The sequence below is a fragment of the Chrysochloris asiatica genome, unplaced genomic scaffold (assembly GCF_000296735.1).
Source record: "Chrysochloris asiatica unplaced genomic scaffold, ChrAsi1.0 scaffold00041, whole genome shotgun sequence".
NCBI lineage: Eukaryota > Metazoa > Chordata > Mammalia > Afrosoricida > Chrysochloridae > Chrysochloris > Chrysochloris asiatica.
The window spans coordinates 15,175,527-15,192,721 of NW_006408559.1; the positions used below are offsets into that span (position 1 = coordinate 15,175,527).

Consider the following 17,195-nt stretch of genomic DNA (forward strand, 5'->3'; position numbering starts at 1 on the left):
AAAGACCCATGATCCCTGAAACAGAAGACTGGCTTCTCACTGGCTCTTGGCTAAGATGACTAATGTCACATTACCAAGGGGAAAGGTCAAGAGATTAACCAATTTACTCTCTACCACACAGCTCCTTAGTGGTCAAACAGGGACTACCACACAAGTTTGTCTCATGTCAGACCCACATTTCTTGGAGCATTACTCATTTAATCCCAAAGGCTCAGATACAAGCTGAAGAACTTAGAACATTTGTAAACAGAATCACTGTGAATGTGTGTGGGAAGGTAGGGCAGGAAAGAAGATACAGCCTAACATCAGGGGTTTTCTTACAAAGAAGAAGGAACCCAGTCACTTTGTTTATAGTTTCTTTAAGAGTTTTAAAGGAAAACCCCACTCGATGGATAGCTTGACTCACTCACCCATGCCTGACCTGATATCTTGAGGTGAGAGGGTCACAGACCTGGGACAAGGTCATCATCCCACAACTCCTAGGGCCCAGACGTTACACCAGGAAGAAATCCCTTTGGCACTTTTATGTTTTTATCAAAATCTGTGGTTTGTGCCCATGATGTTTCTTGTCTCATGACTCTCCCACCTCCCTGCAGCCGCCAGAAGTTCATGGGCTTCAAGGTTGCATTGGATGAGAATGGCGCAGCCGAGGGCTGCCTCTTCTGGGATGATGGTCAGAGCATCGGTGAGTAGGACTGGACTCACGTCAGCATCACTGAGGATGTTCCTGGGGGTCTTCCAAGCCTGCTGCTTTCCTCTCCTGGATCTAACAATCTTGCACTTTAACAGGTATCCCTTGGCTAGTTTCAGGTGTGTGGTTCCAACTGAAGAGAACCGCCCCCTGCTTCCTGTCACTGATGCTTGGCTCTTAATGGTTCCCCACTATCCACTGGTCTAGCCCCCCGTTGAAGGCAGCAGGGTGAGAGCTTCTTTGTAGAAGGTCGTGTGATCTGTGATCAAGGGCAAATTCTCTAGTGACATGGTATACTTTCTCAGTAAGAAGGACAACACTGTTCCTCAACTGTGCTATTTATTTGGGCATTGGTTCATTAGGAGTTTTCAGTAACTGGTAAACTCTCACCAGGAGGAGGCCAGTATCAATAGAATAGAGGCTAGAACTTCTATACTTTCATCTCATGTTCTCTGAACATCTTATCAAGAGGGATCAGTCCCTGGAGGAGGACACTGTGCTTGGTAAAGTAAAGGATCAGTGAAAATAAGGCGTGGATTGACAATGCACTCATTGCAACAATGAGCTAAAACACAGCAGTGATGAGGTTGATGCAGAACCAGGCCGTGTTTCATTCTGTTGTTCATACGGATGGTTGCTCTGAGTTGGAACCCACTCAACAGAACCTTACAACAGCATAGAACTTTTATGCCCTGTTCAATTCTGGGACCATGAACTACAAGTGGCTAGGAAGCACTGGGCATGTGACAACTATCCTGAGAGTTGAAATTTTCATTTTAACTGGTTTAGATTTTCATGACTACACTTGACTAGTGGCTCTGTCTTGGGCAGCCCAGTCCTGGACAATAGCAGTGGCCTGACTGGGTGCTGAGTGGTTGAGGAAAGGCCAGCACGTAGGAAGCGTGGGGGAGTGGTGAGGGCAGAGTGGGTGCTGGGCTGCCTGTAACAGACCCTTGACTGGCCCCTCTACCCTGGGAAGCTGGCCTTGGGCCTCCTTGGGTCTGTGCCATACGTTACTGATAACGGCTAAAAATGGCCTAACACCTTTCAAAGATAAGCTTGCTATTTCAGCTTGTGTGTGTGTACAAACACAAGTGTGTGTATCTAGCAGAAAAAAGAGACAGGAAGATGTTAAAAATGGAAGACTTCAACTAAGGGAAGGAGTTTAAGAATGTGCCACCCACCACCATTGAGTTGATTCTGACTCAAAACAATACTATAGGAGAGCGTGGAGCTGCTCCTTCAGGTTTCTGAGACTGCAGATCTCTATGGGAGCAGACGGCCTCATTTTTCTCCTGTAGAGTGACTGGTGGCTTTGAACTACTGACCTTATGATTAGAAGCCCAATGCTTATCCACTGTGCCCCCAAAGCTCCTTGGTTTGCAAGAAGTTGTTGTTGTTGTTAAAGGTTGTTGAGTCAGTTCTGACTTACAGTGACCTGTACTGAGTTTCTGAGGAACAGCCAGTGAGTTTAAACTGCCAACCTTGTGGTTGAAACCGAACTAGCACTCTAGCGCTTTATCCTATAGCGCACCACACCATTTGAATCATTTTGTGTAAACCGAGGTGGGGCAAATTACAGAGTCTTTTTAGTTAACACAAAGAGGACTGAAATCACAAAAGGGAGCTCTCTAAGGAAGGAAAATAAGAACAAACCGAAAAAAACCCAAGAGACGGTGAGTGGAATGTCATAGCAGAGCTCCAGGTGACGCCCTGTCATGTTGTTTGTTTGCAGACACCTATGAAAAAGGACATTATTACTTGGCCAACTTTTCTGTCAGCCAGGTGAGTATGCGTGATACTATGAAGAGAGAAGTGAGTTCTACGGGCGTAGGCAGATGCTGGACATCATCAGGCATGAAGTGTCACCTAGCACCCCTTTTCAGCTCATCTTTTGAATTCTGATCATTCCCCTTCCTTCAGGTGGATATTCACTAGGCTCCCAGGGAGTTTTCTGTGATTAGCCATTTGCATCTTCCTGGTAACGTTTCCAGTTCTCCGTCACACAGATGAATAGGCTGTTTGTTATATAACTCTGGTTCTTGTATGGCCTTCTCACGCTGTCACATTGTATGACTTTTCTGCATGTAGAATATACATTTCCTGTGACTGTCTTTGGCAGAATTCAGGGCAATCTGGCAGGTGTTTCGTTAATGCAAAGTGGAGAGCAGTTGGCAACATGAGACAGAGTGCCAGAATCATGGCGTCCATTGTCTAATGACAGAAGATGATGACTCCAAAGTTGCCTTGAATTCATGATTTACATTTGTGTTTAAAATGATGCTGGGAAAAGCATGAACTGACTTTGCTTCCTATTTTTCTCCTCTTGTTTCTTTTACCTTCAATTTGACAGAATACGATGAAAGCTCAAATAATTCACAACACCTACATCGTAGGCACAAACATTTTGAAACTGGGATTCATTGAGATCTGGGGAGTGGGCAGTACCCCCATCACTGGTGTCAGCATCTCTGTGAATGGCGGGACCATCACACCAAACTTCAAATACGACCTTACAACACAGGTTTGTGACCAGTGATAAATACGAGTGTTGTTTCCCAGTCTGAGATGCCTTGTGTTATGCCTATCTGCTTCCCTCCCAACTGATGCCTCCTCCTGAAAATAGCTTTGCAAATTCAGTGGGGGAAAGCATGGAGTGGGGGAGGTGGTCTATCATAATTGAATAATCAATGGAGAAAATATTGAAATTGTTCATTTTAATTGGATCTACCATCAATGCTCATGGAAGCAACAGTTGAAAAATGATGCATTACATTGGACAAATCTGCTGCAAAACACCTCTTTAAAATGTTCAAAAGCAAAGATGTTATGTTGACGACTAAGTGTGCTTGGCCCAAACCATAGTAGTTTTGATTGCCTCATATACAAATAAAAAGCTGGAAAATAACTAAGGATGACCAAAGAAGAATCGGTGCCTTTGGAATTATGGTTTTGGCATAATGCCTTTGAACTATAAGAAAATCAAACAAATCTGTCTGGGAAGAAGTATGGTCAGAATGCTTCTTAAAAGTGATGCTACAGAGACTTTGTCTCACGTACTTTGAACATATCAGGAGAGACCAGTCCCTACAAAAAGACATCATAGTTAGTGCAGTAGAGGTCAGTGAAAAAGAGGATGACCCTTAAAGAGATGGACTGGTACAAAGGCTACAACAATGGGTTTAAGAAAAGCGACAATTGTGAGGCTGGTCCAGGACTGAACAGTGTTTCAGTTTATTGTGTGTAGTATTGCTATGAGTCAGAACCAACTCTGTGACACCTAACAACAACAACAACAACAACACATAACTGGAACTGAGGCTCTAGACCAGTATTTTCCATTTTTGTTTTGTCTGCAAATTTATGCCAACTCTGTCTTGACTCCCTTATCTCTCTGCCAGGAACCTCCCAAATGGTTTGAATATCATATTTCATCAATTGTAAGACACCATCAGTTGAAAGGTGCTCCATGACTTTACACCCTTCCATGAAAGAAACAAATCTGATGAAATCTTGATCAAATGCTTTCCTATTTCTTACACCTTTTGATTTAAAGTAACAGAAAGTTTTCTAAAACTTCATTCACACCAATTTTATCATGTTAATATTGGGCAAATGTAAAAGAAAACCATAAGTGACACCCACTGGTGAAAGTATTTTAATACTTCTTCATATTCTAAAGTCAAGTGATGTAGAATTGAGGATGTCTGTGTATTTCTACCCAGTATTTTCTACTGTATTTTTGATGACCGAGCATTTTTTAAAGATTCTTCTGCTCTTGTCTATGAGACTTTTTAAGACATTTTAAATTTTGTTAAACTACTAACATCCATTATACAAGTTTTTCTCCTAGTATTTTATTGATTTTACTACAGGCACCAACCAGGACTCACGTTCCTTTCTGAAAATGTCCTTAAATGGTTTGTAGTTAATCCCCCCATACTACTGGTTATGAAGGGCACGGACACACAGGCCCTGCTCGTCACATTCTGAGGGCTGCCTGGCCCACTGTGATTTTAAGACTGATGATGATACACCACATTCTGATTTGTTGTTATAACTGTTGTTTTCAAGTGTCTTTAAGTCTGTTCCGACCCATAGCGATCCTGCATAAGGTTTCTAAGGAGTGGCTGATGAGCTTGAACCACTGATCTTGTGGTTCAAACGACTTTGCAGTCCAGTGTATTAAGCCACAGTGCCACACCAGGACTCCTTATTTTTGTTGTTGTTAGGTGCCATTGAATCAGTACTGACTCAGTGACCCTATGTACAATAGAACGAAATACTGCCCTGTCCTGGGCCAACCTCACAATTCTTGCCACACTGGAGCCCATTGATGCTGCCACTTTGCCAATCCATCTCGCTGGGAGTCTTCCTCTTTTTTGCTGACCCTCTACCTTACCAAACATGATATCCTTCTCCAGCGATTTATCCCTCCTGACAATATGTCCGAAGTATGAGAGACAAAGTTTGGCCATCCTGGCCTCCAAGGAGCACTCTGGCTGCACATCTTCCAACACAGATCTGTTGGTTCTTTTGGCAGCCCATGGAGACTCAGGGTCAATTCCCAGTGATTCCACCTCAAGCACAGCCACCAAGGGCCTGTCAGTGGAGGCGTGTGTGTTGCTAAGTTGCCGAATAGATTTCAGTGGAGCTTCCAGAGTAAGACCAAGAAGAAAGGTCTACAGTCTGCTTTGACACACACAGTAGAACCTTCTGGAAAGTGTTCGCCTGGAAAAGAGTAGGGCTGTTGGATGGTTACTGGGGGATTCTAGGAGTGCTGTTGGAGAAGGAGAAAATAAAATGAAGGGGTGAAGGACTCAGAGGAAAGTCAGCACTCCAGAAGAATGGAAAAAGGGACACCTTCTCTATTGTGTTTGTGCTGCTGTTTCTCTGTAGGGAGTGCATACAGCATATTTAGAGACTTGCTGTTGCTAAGTGCTTCTGAGACCATTCCAATGCAAAGCAGCCCAAGATGCCTGGTCCTGCTCCTCCTCACAATCATTCCTCTATTTGGGCCCATTGTTACAGCCTCTGAGTCAATCCTTCTCATTGAGGGTCTTCCTCTTTTACTGACCCTCTACTTTCTCAAGCCCCGGTGATATATTGGGCTGTTAACTGCAAGGTTAGTAGTTCAAATCCAACAGCAGCTCCGAGGATGAAAGCTGATGCTCTCTGCTCCTGTAAAAATTTGCAGACTGGAAAACCCTACACAGGGTCTCTTTGAGTCAGAACCAACTACATTACGAAGCATGATGTCTTCTCCAGGGACTGGCCCCCCGTGATGACATGTCCAAAATCCATGACACAAAGTTTCACCGTCCTCACTTCTCAGGAGCATTCTGGTTGTACTTCTTTCAAGACAGATTAATTTTTGACTTCTGGCAATCCAGGATAGATTCAATATTCTTCACCAACACTATATATAATTCAAAGACATTAATTCCTCTTTGGGCTTTCACTGTTACTGAACAATCTTAAAACTTTCAGGAATTACAGGATACCTTCCTCCCCTGAATACCTGAGAGTAATCTGGCAGTAGAAGTGAATTGTAAAAGTCTAGGGGACCCTGGCATATTGGCTGGCTTCTGATGTTTTTGTGTGTATAGGAAACTTTAAGCATCAGATTCTCAATATTTGTTCTCCAACAGGTACTGAGTGTGAATTTGACCAGCAATAATATCAACCTACGTGACTTTGATTCAATGACGTGGACATAACCTCTGTGAAGCCACAGATCAAGAGGCTGACCCATGCTGTCTGTAATTCTGAAGCTGTTTACACTTCATGCTCATAAAATTATATGTGTTGTCAACTGTTTCATGCCCAGTATGAATAAATGATGTTATTGATTTTTGTATGTATTTTATCCATTAATCCTAAAGGCTGAATTTTAGCCCTATAATTTTAGCCCTAAAGGTGGAATTTTTGCCCTAAATTTTTAGCCCTAAAGGTTGAAATTCAGCGAGGGTGTCAGGAGGGGTAAAAGAATCTATAGTTTGCCTTAATATCTCCATGTGATTAGTATGGTACTTATGGTTTACCATAAAACATTTGCTGAAGAAAAGCTAAGTCCATGGTTAATTGTGTGCATATGTTCACGTGCATATGTGTGTGTGTGTACAGTTGGAGAATGGTTCCTGTCTCTGCATACATGCCCAAGGAACAGCTAACCAGACAGATGTTGGCAATGGTTGTACAACATGATTGATACAGTTGACTTCATTGAATTGTACAAATGGGAAATGTTGAACAGCAAACGTTGGGCTGCCTATATTTTTACAGTGATTAAAAGGGAAACTGAAAGAAATACCTTGCCAATTCAGTTCCAGGAGTTAGGCAGCACTTCAAGAAATATCCAGAATGAATCGGTACTCATTGGTGGTAGGAAAAAGGGAGCAAGATTCTGAGAGCACCAAAGGGGAAGATAAGGCTGATGGGAGGAATTCTAAGCAGGCGGGGTCAGAGGACACAGAAGATGATGGATGGAAGTGATCATGTCATGACAGGAGGGAATCATGTAAGAAGATCAGAGTTTACAGCCGCAGGGAAGGGAGACAGAAAGGCCTAGTTACTTGGACGTGAGAAGAGAAGAGGGTTTCAGGGAAATCCTTATCATGTGGGCAGATTTGTGAGGATGAGATTGAAGCATGAGTAACTAAAGGGAGGAGACCCAGTGACAAACGGAATTTATTTTTACAGTGGTGTGCTTTGTAATGTAAAAGACTTTGTAATTAAAAGTCTTGTCATGTAAGTCTTATCTCCTTTTTGTGCCTAATGTATATAACCACATTTCAGTCAATCACATGCAGTTTATGTGCCAGAGAAAAATAAAGTGAGCGGATTTACAAGAGATTCTGAGCTGTGTTTTATTTTAACCAAAGGAGAGCTTGTTTTGGGGTGAAGGTTTCTTCTTGTTCAGCAAACCCCCAGAGTGCCTTTCTGGGTCTCTTCAGCATCAGAGCTCTGGAAGTCTAATCTACCACTGGAATGATCTAGATTTATGATTAGCCACTGCAGAGACTGAACCATGGCCCCTCAAAATATGTGTCAGTGTGGCTGGGCTAGGATTCTCAGGGATTTGGTGGTTGTATAATGATGGAATGTGGCCATTATGTGATGATCCCCCCTGACGTAGTCTTATGTGAGAAACTAGTAAGAGGACTAAGAGTGGGATCCAACACCCTGAATCCCATCAGAGCTCTGATATGGTGTAAGGGGAGCTTCCCTGGGGTGTGACCTGTAGCACTTCTCTCTTATAAGAGCTACAAGGAAAGAGAAGTGAGCAGACATTAGAGAGACCTACTACCACCAAAAAAGATGAGCCAGGAGTGTAGTGAGTTCTTTGGACCTGGCATTCCTGCACTGCGAAGCTTCTAGGCTCAGGGGAAGATGGATGTCAAGACACATGGGGATCTTCAAGGAACACTGGTCTACAGATGCTGAAAGAAGACATGAGGTTTTTTTTTCAGCGATGACAAAAAGAGACAGCCTTCCCCTAGGACCACTCTGAGATTAGCTTCTAGCCTCCTAGACTGTGAGATACTGAATTTCTGTTTGTTAACGCCACCCCGTTGTGGTATTTCTGCTACAGCAACACGAGAGAACTTAGAACATACACTGTTATTCCTGATTCTCTGGCTTGAGTGTTTCTCCAGATCTAAGTCTGTGGACAAGTGTACTTACATGTCTTTTAACTGCTTGTTTGTTTTTTAAATCATCATTTTTGCTGTTGCTAAGTGCTGTCAAGGTATTTCCATCTCATAGTGACCCTGTTTAGCTGGTGGTTTGAACCACTGAATTTGTGTTTCAAACCGAACTTGCAGTCCAGTGCTTAGTCTACAGCACCACACCAGGATCCCAGCATTGTTGTTGTTATGTGCCATGGAGTTGGTTCTAGCTCATAGCCACCCTGTACAGGGTTTCAGAGGCTGTAAATCTTTACGGGAGCAGAAAGCCTCGTCTTTCTCCCACGGAACTGCTGGTAGTTTCGAACTGCTGATCTTGTGGTTCGCAGCCCAATTTGTAAGCACAATGCTACCAGAGCTCCTTAGGACCCCAGCATAGCAGTTGCTATATTCCATAAATATCATTTTTGGGAAAAATAGTAGCTGCAACACTAAAAAAGTTTAAATTTGGGATAAAGACATTTTATACACAAATGTTAGCAGAGTATTTACATTTAGGGTTATGTGGAAACAAGTGTGTTTGAAATGAATGTGTTTACTTTCCCTGCTCCAGTTTTTTCTCTAAAGGCCCCTAAGCAGCCCGTCTCACATGGTCACAGAGCTCAGAGGTCTAGAAGGAGAAAGATTCAAAAGCTCTGGAAAAGGTCTTTGAAAGGGGGTGGTTTGGGCTCCCTAGTTTATCTCTCTGGAGAAGTCCTGCCCATCTCTGGGTGTGGGGTAACACTGAGTCTTCCCCCTTCACAGACCATAGGTCCATTGGCTGGGGCATTTTGTACTGGTCAGAAGCAATCCTTGGGGTCAGGAGTGTGGGTTCAGTCTTTTAATTTCTCTGGGGTTACTCTCACTTGCAAAATGCAGGTGCTGGACTAGAGCTAGGATTCCTGAACTGTGTGACTGTCTAAAACCCTGGGAGTCTTTGTTGGAGACCGGTGGGGAGAAGACTAGGTGCAAGGGTTCTGTGCTCTTTGCCTGGTTTCAGTCACTCACATGATGAAATTCCATTTTGGGAAAGAATTTTAAATATGTGTGACACTATAGGATCAATATTAGGTCGGCAATTCAAACCCACCAGTTGCTCCTTGGAAACCCTATACAGGGTTGCAATGAGTTTGAGTCCCATTGTGGCACTGTAGGATAAACACTAGACCATAAAGTCAGTTTGAACCACAAGGTCAGTGATTCAAGCTCCCCAGCTGCTCCCCAGATACCCTGTACAGCTTCGCTCTGAGGTGGAACTAACTCCATGGCACTTAACAACAACAACAGCGTTTATTTAGAAAGTGTGAAACATTCATGCACCAAATCAACAATACTTGAGAAATTTGGTTCCGAAAACTTTCACATTTTTGAAAATGACTGAAGATCCCAAGAGTCTTTGATTTGGGAGTTATGTTTATTGATACCTATCACAGTAAATTTTTAAAAAATATTTTTAAAAACCTTGTCATTGAAAGTACAATAATATGTCCATTTTATGGCAAAGATCACACATTTTTTGTGTGAAAAATAACAAAATTTTACAAAAAAAATTGAGTCAGAAGACTACTCTTATTTTGCATTTGTACAGATCATTTTAAAGTTTGGATTAATAGAAACTAGAGTGTGTGACACTGTAGGATAAGCCCTGGACCTCAAGGTAGGTCTGAACCACAAGGTCAGTGGTTCAAACTCACTGGCAGCTCCTTGGAAACCCTATACAGGGTCACAATAAATTGAAACTGACTCTATGGCACTTAACAACAAGAACAACAAGGTGAATGATCATGTCTGCTTCTATATTCAATCTTTGTGATATTACACATCATGTTGTTGTTAAGTGCTGTCTAGTTGGTTCTGGTGTGGCACTAGAGGACAAACACTGGACTGCAAGTTCAGTTTGAACCACAAGGTTGGCAGTTCAAATGCACCAGGATTGCTATGAGTTGAAATCAACCTTATGGCACTTAACAACAACAACTGCAGTTGCTTCTGACTCATGCCTCTGGAAAACTCAATTGTGTGTTCATAAGAGGAAAAGAATAAAAAAAGGCAAATGACTTCTGTTTTTTTTTTTTTTTTTTTTAAGTTTTTGTTGTGAATTGAGTGAAAGTTTACAGGGCAGATCATCAGTTTTACATTAAACCAATCATATACTTTGTTTCATTACAATGACTGTAATCCCCTCCATATACCCTCACTTAACAGTATTTCTCTTTATTCATTTTAGCTGTTTTTTTTTTTTTTTTAAACAGGCGTATGTAATAATTTAAACCACCAAAGGGCACATTCTACAAGCCTGCTTCCTGGTCGCCAGCTTTCAGTTCCTCTCTTTCGATGACTCTAGAGTCTTCAGCTGCTCCTTCTCTCCATGTCCCCATCTCTGCTTCCATCTCTGATGTCGCTGCTTCTCTGGATAAGGTCCTGCATTCTGCTTGTGTTCTTCTCCCTTGATGATCCTAGGGTTCTCTGTTTCTGGACTGTATGATTAACTACTCCCTTCTTTTTGTTATAGAGCTTCTCTACCTTTACAGTTGTGGCAATCACAATTAGTCATGATAACAATTACTCACTATTGATTGAATAATAAGAATCTTATCCCCATCTCTTTTCACAAGACCCATCTAGACAAGATGACAGCCTATTTAATGGGGACTCTATCTTTCCCTACACACTCTTAAGCTAAATTCCCTCTTAAAAACTTGTAAGCCAGTCAATTCATGCTTTTTTTGCCCTCTTATTTTAGGTAGCCAATGTCTAAGTTGCCTGTCCCTATCTGCCCTGTATACAGAGGGGATACCATCGATACTTTATATGGAAACTCCTTCCCTCTTTGTTGGTATTTTGAGCTACTACATCCATGAGTATATGGCAAATTACTTCTTAATGTTGTTTTGAGAATAGTTTTACCTCACTGAAGCAATCAAGACACCCCAGGAGTAGACCCTAGAACACACTTTCAGAGCTGTCTCTATTTGTGACCCCCCCGTGAGGAATCCTATATCTGGATCTGTTCTCAAACTCCTGAGAAAGGACAGGGTCTTTTAGATATGTTCACTCTTCACCACATCACATAATTTCATTTTCTGTCTTTGATAATAACAGTGCCCCAAACTCAAAATGATAATAAATACTAGCTTACTGGTGAGAAAGAGACAGAGGAAATTGAGGCGATTGCTGTTGGCCACCCTTCTGATCTGGAACAGAACTCACAGTTGGGGCTTAATTTCAGCAGTAGATAGCTACATAGGGGAACAACAACACTAGTAAGGTATGTTCACCATAGAATGAGCAACCATTAAAGGTCAAAAGGGCATCATTTGCCTAAGGATAAAGTTCAGAAGGCTTGGGGAGGTGGGTGGAATGGAAATAAGAACCATGGGAAGGAAGTGAGATAGCTGTTGCATGGAGGGAATTACAATCATTGAGATGAAACAAAGCGTACGATTTGTTGAATGTAAAACTGATGATCGTCTCTGTAAACATTCACTCAATCCAGAATAAAATGTTTAAAATAAGGAAAAAACAAAGCCAAAAAAACCCTGTATCCCAATCTTTTCACTTAAACAGGAATAAATTTCCTTCTTATGTAAAACACTATTGTTATAGCATTAATTATTATGTACATATGAAAGTTGGACAGTGAAGCAGGGAGGCAGAGGAAGACTTGATGTATTTGAACTTTAGATATCCTATAAGGATGTCAGAATACAGAACAAAGTAGTCATAGAAGAAATACAAGCAGAATGTTCCTTAGAGGCAGGGATGGCAAGACTCACTAACTGTGGATGCATGAACAGGAAAGAGCACTAGTTAGAAAAGTACATCCTGTTTGGTAAATTAGAAGGTCAGCAAGAATGAGGGAAACCCTCAACAGGATGGATTGGTACAATGATCACAACCATGAACTCAAACATACTAATGATTGTGAGGATAGGGCAGGACCTGGAAACATTTCATGAGTTGGCTAGATGACACTAACAACAACCTGCAAAGCTAAGGTTGTGCTATGGTTTGGTGACACCATCAACATCTCACCAATGTCCCTTTCTTGTTGTGGCAGTAGTCATTGGGGGTTTTGCATTTGCCTTGGAGGGTAGTGTTCTGAAAGTTAACAGCAACTCATGGAGTCTGCTTTCTGTGGACACTTTTGAACTCTATGAATAACTAACATCACCAGACCTTCTTGCTAACTAGCAGCTGGAAAGCATCATGTGTTTGTCTCTGCCCTTCAACATGGCTTCATTGGTCAACGTAAACATGTGATCCAGTATCTTCCATTTGGTACTTAGCATGAAGGTCTGGTGAAGTTAGCTGTTTTCTGAATGTTAGGGAGCATTAGAGTTGGGATTGTCTCTTATTGTGAAAACTGAATGAGATCACAATGGAGCATGGAACGAGGGGAGTTGAGAGTCAGGTATCAAAAAGAATAGAAAGATTGTGTGTAACAACAAATCTCTGCTCTTGTTCTGTGGCCAGGACATCTTCCCAATCTGAAATGAGATCCAGGTACATTTCAGTTCTAATAAAGACTTTCTTGTAACAGGAAAAATGATAAGGTGGATACGTCATCATTCCAGGAATTCATGCCAGAAACTAAGTTTCTGTGTGCGTACATGCACATATTTGCACTTGAAGGAAAACATGAAGGTCTGCTATGAACACTGTAGTCTCACATTTCTTAGACACAATCAAAAGCCATCATGCATTGCTGGTGAGAATGCAAAATGGTACAGCTACTTTGAAAAACAGTTTAGCAATTTCTCAAAACGTTAGACAGAGTTACTATATACTACCCAACAATTCCACTCCTAAGTAGATCCTCGAGATAATTTTAAATATATATCCACAAAAACTTCTACATGAAAGTTCATCTTTATTCATAATGGTAAAGAAAAGGAAACAATTCAAAATGTCTATCAACAGATGGACAAACAAAATGTGGTGTAGACATAAATTGGAGTATTATTCAGTCACAAAATAGAATGAGGTGGCACTTGGCAAGATGGTGCCAATGGGGCTAGAGAAAAATCTGCTACTGGACCCCAATGGGCTGGCAGTCCTGGACGCTGGTGACCTAACCAGTGACAAAGAAGAGGCCAGCGTTTGTGGTGAAGACAGTTCGGCAAAACGACCCTTATGGCTAGTTACAAGGAGCTGAACATGGCAAAGAAGGAAGAGGCCCAGTGTATCTCTACTTCACCACTCACAACAAGGACACACACGCTGGACAGAGGCATGGACCAACAAGGCCAGCTGACGTTTTCTATTTCTTCTTAGTCCTTGCTGGAGATGCTGGTCATTTTTGTTGCAGACATGTCTAGGTCATGGGCTAAGATAGAATCTCTCCAGGATCAGGCTAGTGTTTCACGTGAGCACATTGATAAAGTGAAAATTCCACTAGAAGAAATGAGGGGACTAGAATAGATGTTTGTGAAGCTGTCCAAGGTGATGTCCATCCTGAAGATGCTGGTCAGTGTTCCCCACAGACAAGGGGCTTCAGATCTCAGGCCCAGGCAAAGGAAATGTTGCCCTGCTTCTTGGTAACTGCGTGCTGATTCGTGATCCGGGGAGGCCAGTGGTGGCAGTGTGTGCAAAGTGGGATGTGGTAAATGCCCTGGAGAAGAAACATGAAAACTTCACCCAGTCACACTTTTTCAGGTTCCGCATCCAGTATGGAGCTGCCTTGATTTACACACCAGTGAAGGAAGTGAAAAATATCATTTTGTGTAACTACTTTGTTTGTTCATAAAGCATATGGCTTCTACTTTACCAGCTGCCTTAGGATGGAAAAGGATGCAGTTTTTATACTTGAATGTTGGGACAATGAAAATAAAATAGCTCTTTCACAATAATCTTCTGAAGCCAGAATATTCTTATGAAGACTTCACTGAAAAGTCTACTGTGAGAAAGCTGGTCTACAACAAAGACTGGGCGGGCAGTGGGGGGGGGGGTGCCACAGCCACTTATTGCCGATAAGAGAGAGCTTCCAAATCCCCTGAATGAGGACTCGCTGACTCTTTAAGAACCCCTGGCTGCGGAGGAGCAGCCAACATGCCCAACATCTCCCAGGCACGTCAGTCAAGAAACCAGACCCTAGTGAATAATTGCTATCATGACTAATTGTGATAGTCACAACTGTAAAGGTAGAAGTTTTGTAACAAAAAGGGGGAAGTAGTTAATCTTACAGTCCAGGAACAGAGGACCCCTAGGACCATCAAGGGAAAAGTGCATGAGTGGAATGTAGGACCCTATCCAGAGAAGCAGTGACATCAGAGATGGAGGCAGAGATGGGGACATGCAGAGAAGGAGCAGCTAAGGACTCATGGAAAGAGAAAGGCTGTGTGTTAGCAGCCAGGAGGCAGGCTTGCAGAATGTGCCCTTTGGTTGTTTAAATAATTATATATTCCTGAGTGTTGTTGTGTATATCTCCAAAACAAAAAAGGAAAGCCAAAAAAACAGAGGGAATAGAAGTAAATATTGTTAAATGATTTGTACGGAGGAGACTGTAATCATTGCAATGAAACCATGAGTGTAAAACCAATGTTCTCCCAGATAAACTATCACTCAATTCTCAGTAACAACTTCAGAAAAAAAAAAAAAGCAAGCAGATTCAAATATTGAAAACAACATGACAAATAAAGGGGTATTGGTTAATTTCTTCAACAGTCTGTTGAGTAAGAAGACAGGTTCCCCTGGAAGTCCCTGTGCTGGGGCACAGAGCACAGCCAAGAAGTCTGGATATAAACCTGTTCAGGAAGAACTGAATAGACTCCGAAACCAGATTCTGTGATAGCAATTCTTCAGTGGAAAATGAAAACGGACCCTCCTTAAACAGTGCATATGCCAAATGACCAAATAATTAGAATATTGTCGGCTAAGACAAGGATTTAAGGACCTCTGATAGCGTAGTGCTTACGAATCAGGTTGTGAACCTTAAGGTCAGCAGTTCGAAACTACCAACTGTTCCGCGTGAGAAAGATGAGGCTTTCTGCTCCCCCCTAAAGATTTACAGCCTCGGAAACCCTGTGCAGGGTCTCTGTGAGTCGGAACTGACTCCATGGCTCACAAAAGCAAAAAGACAAGGATTTTTCTGATACGGCACATTCTATCAGGTTTTTTGGGGGGTGGGGGGTGGGGGTGGGGCAGAGGAGATAACTTTAAAAACAAAAAACCTTTATTGGCTTATCCTAGTGTGAACTGTCCTTTCATGAAGATTATCTGTCACACCCCTTGGTGAAGGATAACCCTTGGACTCTGGGCATGTGGAGAGTGCAGCTGGAGTTGTTGTGAAGAGGAAGGTGGATTGTGAGAAAGAGGCGCCGGTTTCCATCTAGGTGCAGCAAATGAGACCAGGAAATCATTGAGCAGAATGCAGTTATTCTGACTGATTGCCTACTAGCAATTTCACTGGCTCCTGGGAAGCAGATGAAGTCCCACAAAGTTCAGGAAAGAGAAAGACTGAAGGACGAATGAGAGAAGTGATGCTGAATGTTGAGGGAGGTGGAGGAAGGAGATGAGCAGTGCTCACAGAGACTGTGGGTTTATCATTGTTGAAAATTTAAATGGAGAAACATTTCTAAACTAAGCACTAAACAAAATGGGAATGTGATTTGTTCTGAATGAGTTAATGACAGACGTGTTAAGTGTGGGGCTGACACAGGTCTAGGGAAGATGGCGGTTCCAGGCCATGTAATCCTATGAGATGCTGGATTCCAGGCATGAGCACTGTAGGGCAGGTAGCCATGATGGAGTATATTGAAAATTAGCAGTTACAAAGTTAGATTGCTTTGAGTTGTGCTTTCTAAATAGCTTCTATTTTATTTAATTTAAATAGAAATTTTTATTGCCACAACCTGGGTTACTAATAGAATGGGTGACTCACCTTTTATTTTACCATAATGCAATGGGCTGCCAGGAGTCCTGGTGTGGCGCTGTGGGTTAATGCACCAAACTGCAAAGCCCCTTGAACTGCAAGCTTCAAGCTCACCAGCTGCTCCTTGGAAACGCTATACAGGGTCGCTATGGGTCCGAACTGACACAATGGCACTTAACAACAACAACAACAACAACAAGTGAGCTACAGGGCGTTGTCAATTTAACTGCATTCTAGTGAGTTTGCTTGTGGATTCCCACTGATACAAAGGGCTCTTGTTTTAGCTCCCTGGTCTGATCAGTATTATCAGAGAAGGATGAATAAGTGTGAATGTTTTATATAGGAAATGAAAATGATTCCTTTCTCTCCTGTTGTGTTTTTCACAAAATGTAGCAGTGTTTTCTACTGGAAAGAAGAGTTTCACGTGCCACCTCATTTACCACAAATTCACACACACAGTGTGGTGTTACACCACCATTCTGAAAATGACCTTTGTGGATTTGAAGTGACAATTTAAATTTTATATAGGACACAGCATTTAATGCATAGGACACAGCATTTAATGCAAACACTGACATGAATTGGAGGCCTGCTGTGGCTCTGTAGGATAAGCACTGGTCTGCTAACTGGAAGTTCAAACCCACCCACCGCTCCTGGGAAATCCCATACAGTGTCACTGTGAGGTGGAACCTACTCATCAGCCTCTAACAACCACCACCACCACCATGAGATTATTATGTAAAATATTTGTTGTCAAACCAAAGGAGAAACTAAAATTCACCAATGTGGATTTGGCTTTTTTATATGAATGTTTTTACACTTCCCTAAGGAGCTCTGGTAGCGTAGTGGTTACGAATCGGGCTGCGAACCTAAAGGTCAGCGGTTCGAAACTACCAGCTGCTCCGTGGGAGAAAGATGAGGCTTTCTACTCCCGTAAGGATTTACACCCTCGGAAACCCTGTAC

At 42.3% G+C, this 17,195-nt stretch overlaps 2 protein-coding genes across 2 annotated transcripts in view; both read left to right on the forward strand.

Moving 5' to 3' along the window:
• MGAM (maltase-glucoamylase (alpha-glucosidase)) overlaps positions 1-2,629 on the forward strand; it is a 69,814-nt gene extending 67,185 nt beyond the window's left edge. The window contains exons 44-46 of the mRNA XM_006861259.1: positions 597-685; positions 2,427-2,476; positions 2,615-2,629. Of these exons, the coding sequence (XP_006861321.1) occupies positions 597-685; positions 2,427-2,476; positions 2,615-2,629 (154 nt within the window). The remainder of the gene's footprint in view (positions 1-596; positions 686-2,426; positions 2,477-2,614) is intronic.
• Positions 2,630-3,050: 421 nt separating this feature from the next.
• The window catches only part of LOC102839681 (maltase-glucoamylase, intestinal-like), a 152,074-nt gene continuing 137,929 nt past the window's right edge, over positions 3,051-17,195 (forward strand). Inside the window, exon 1 of the mRNA XM_006861260.1 lies at positions 3,051-3,215. Coding sequence (XP_006861322.1) covers positions 3,051-3,215 — 165 coding nt within the window. The remainder of the gene's footprint in view (positions 3,216-17,195) is intronic.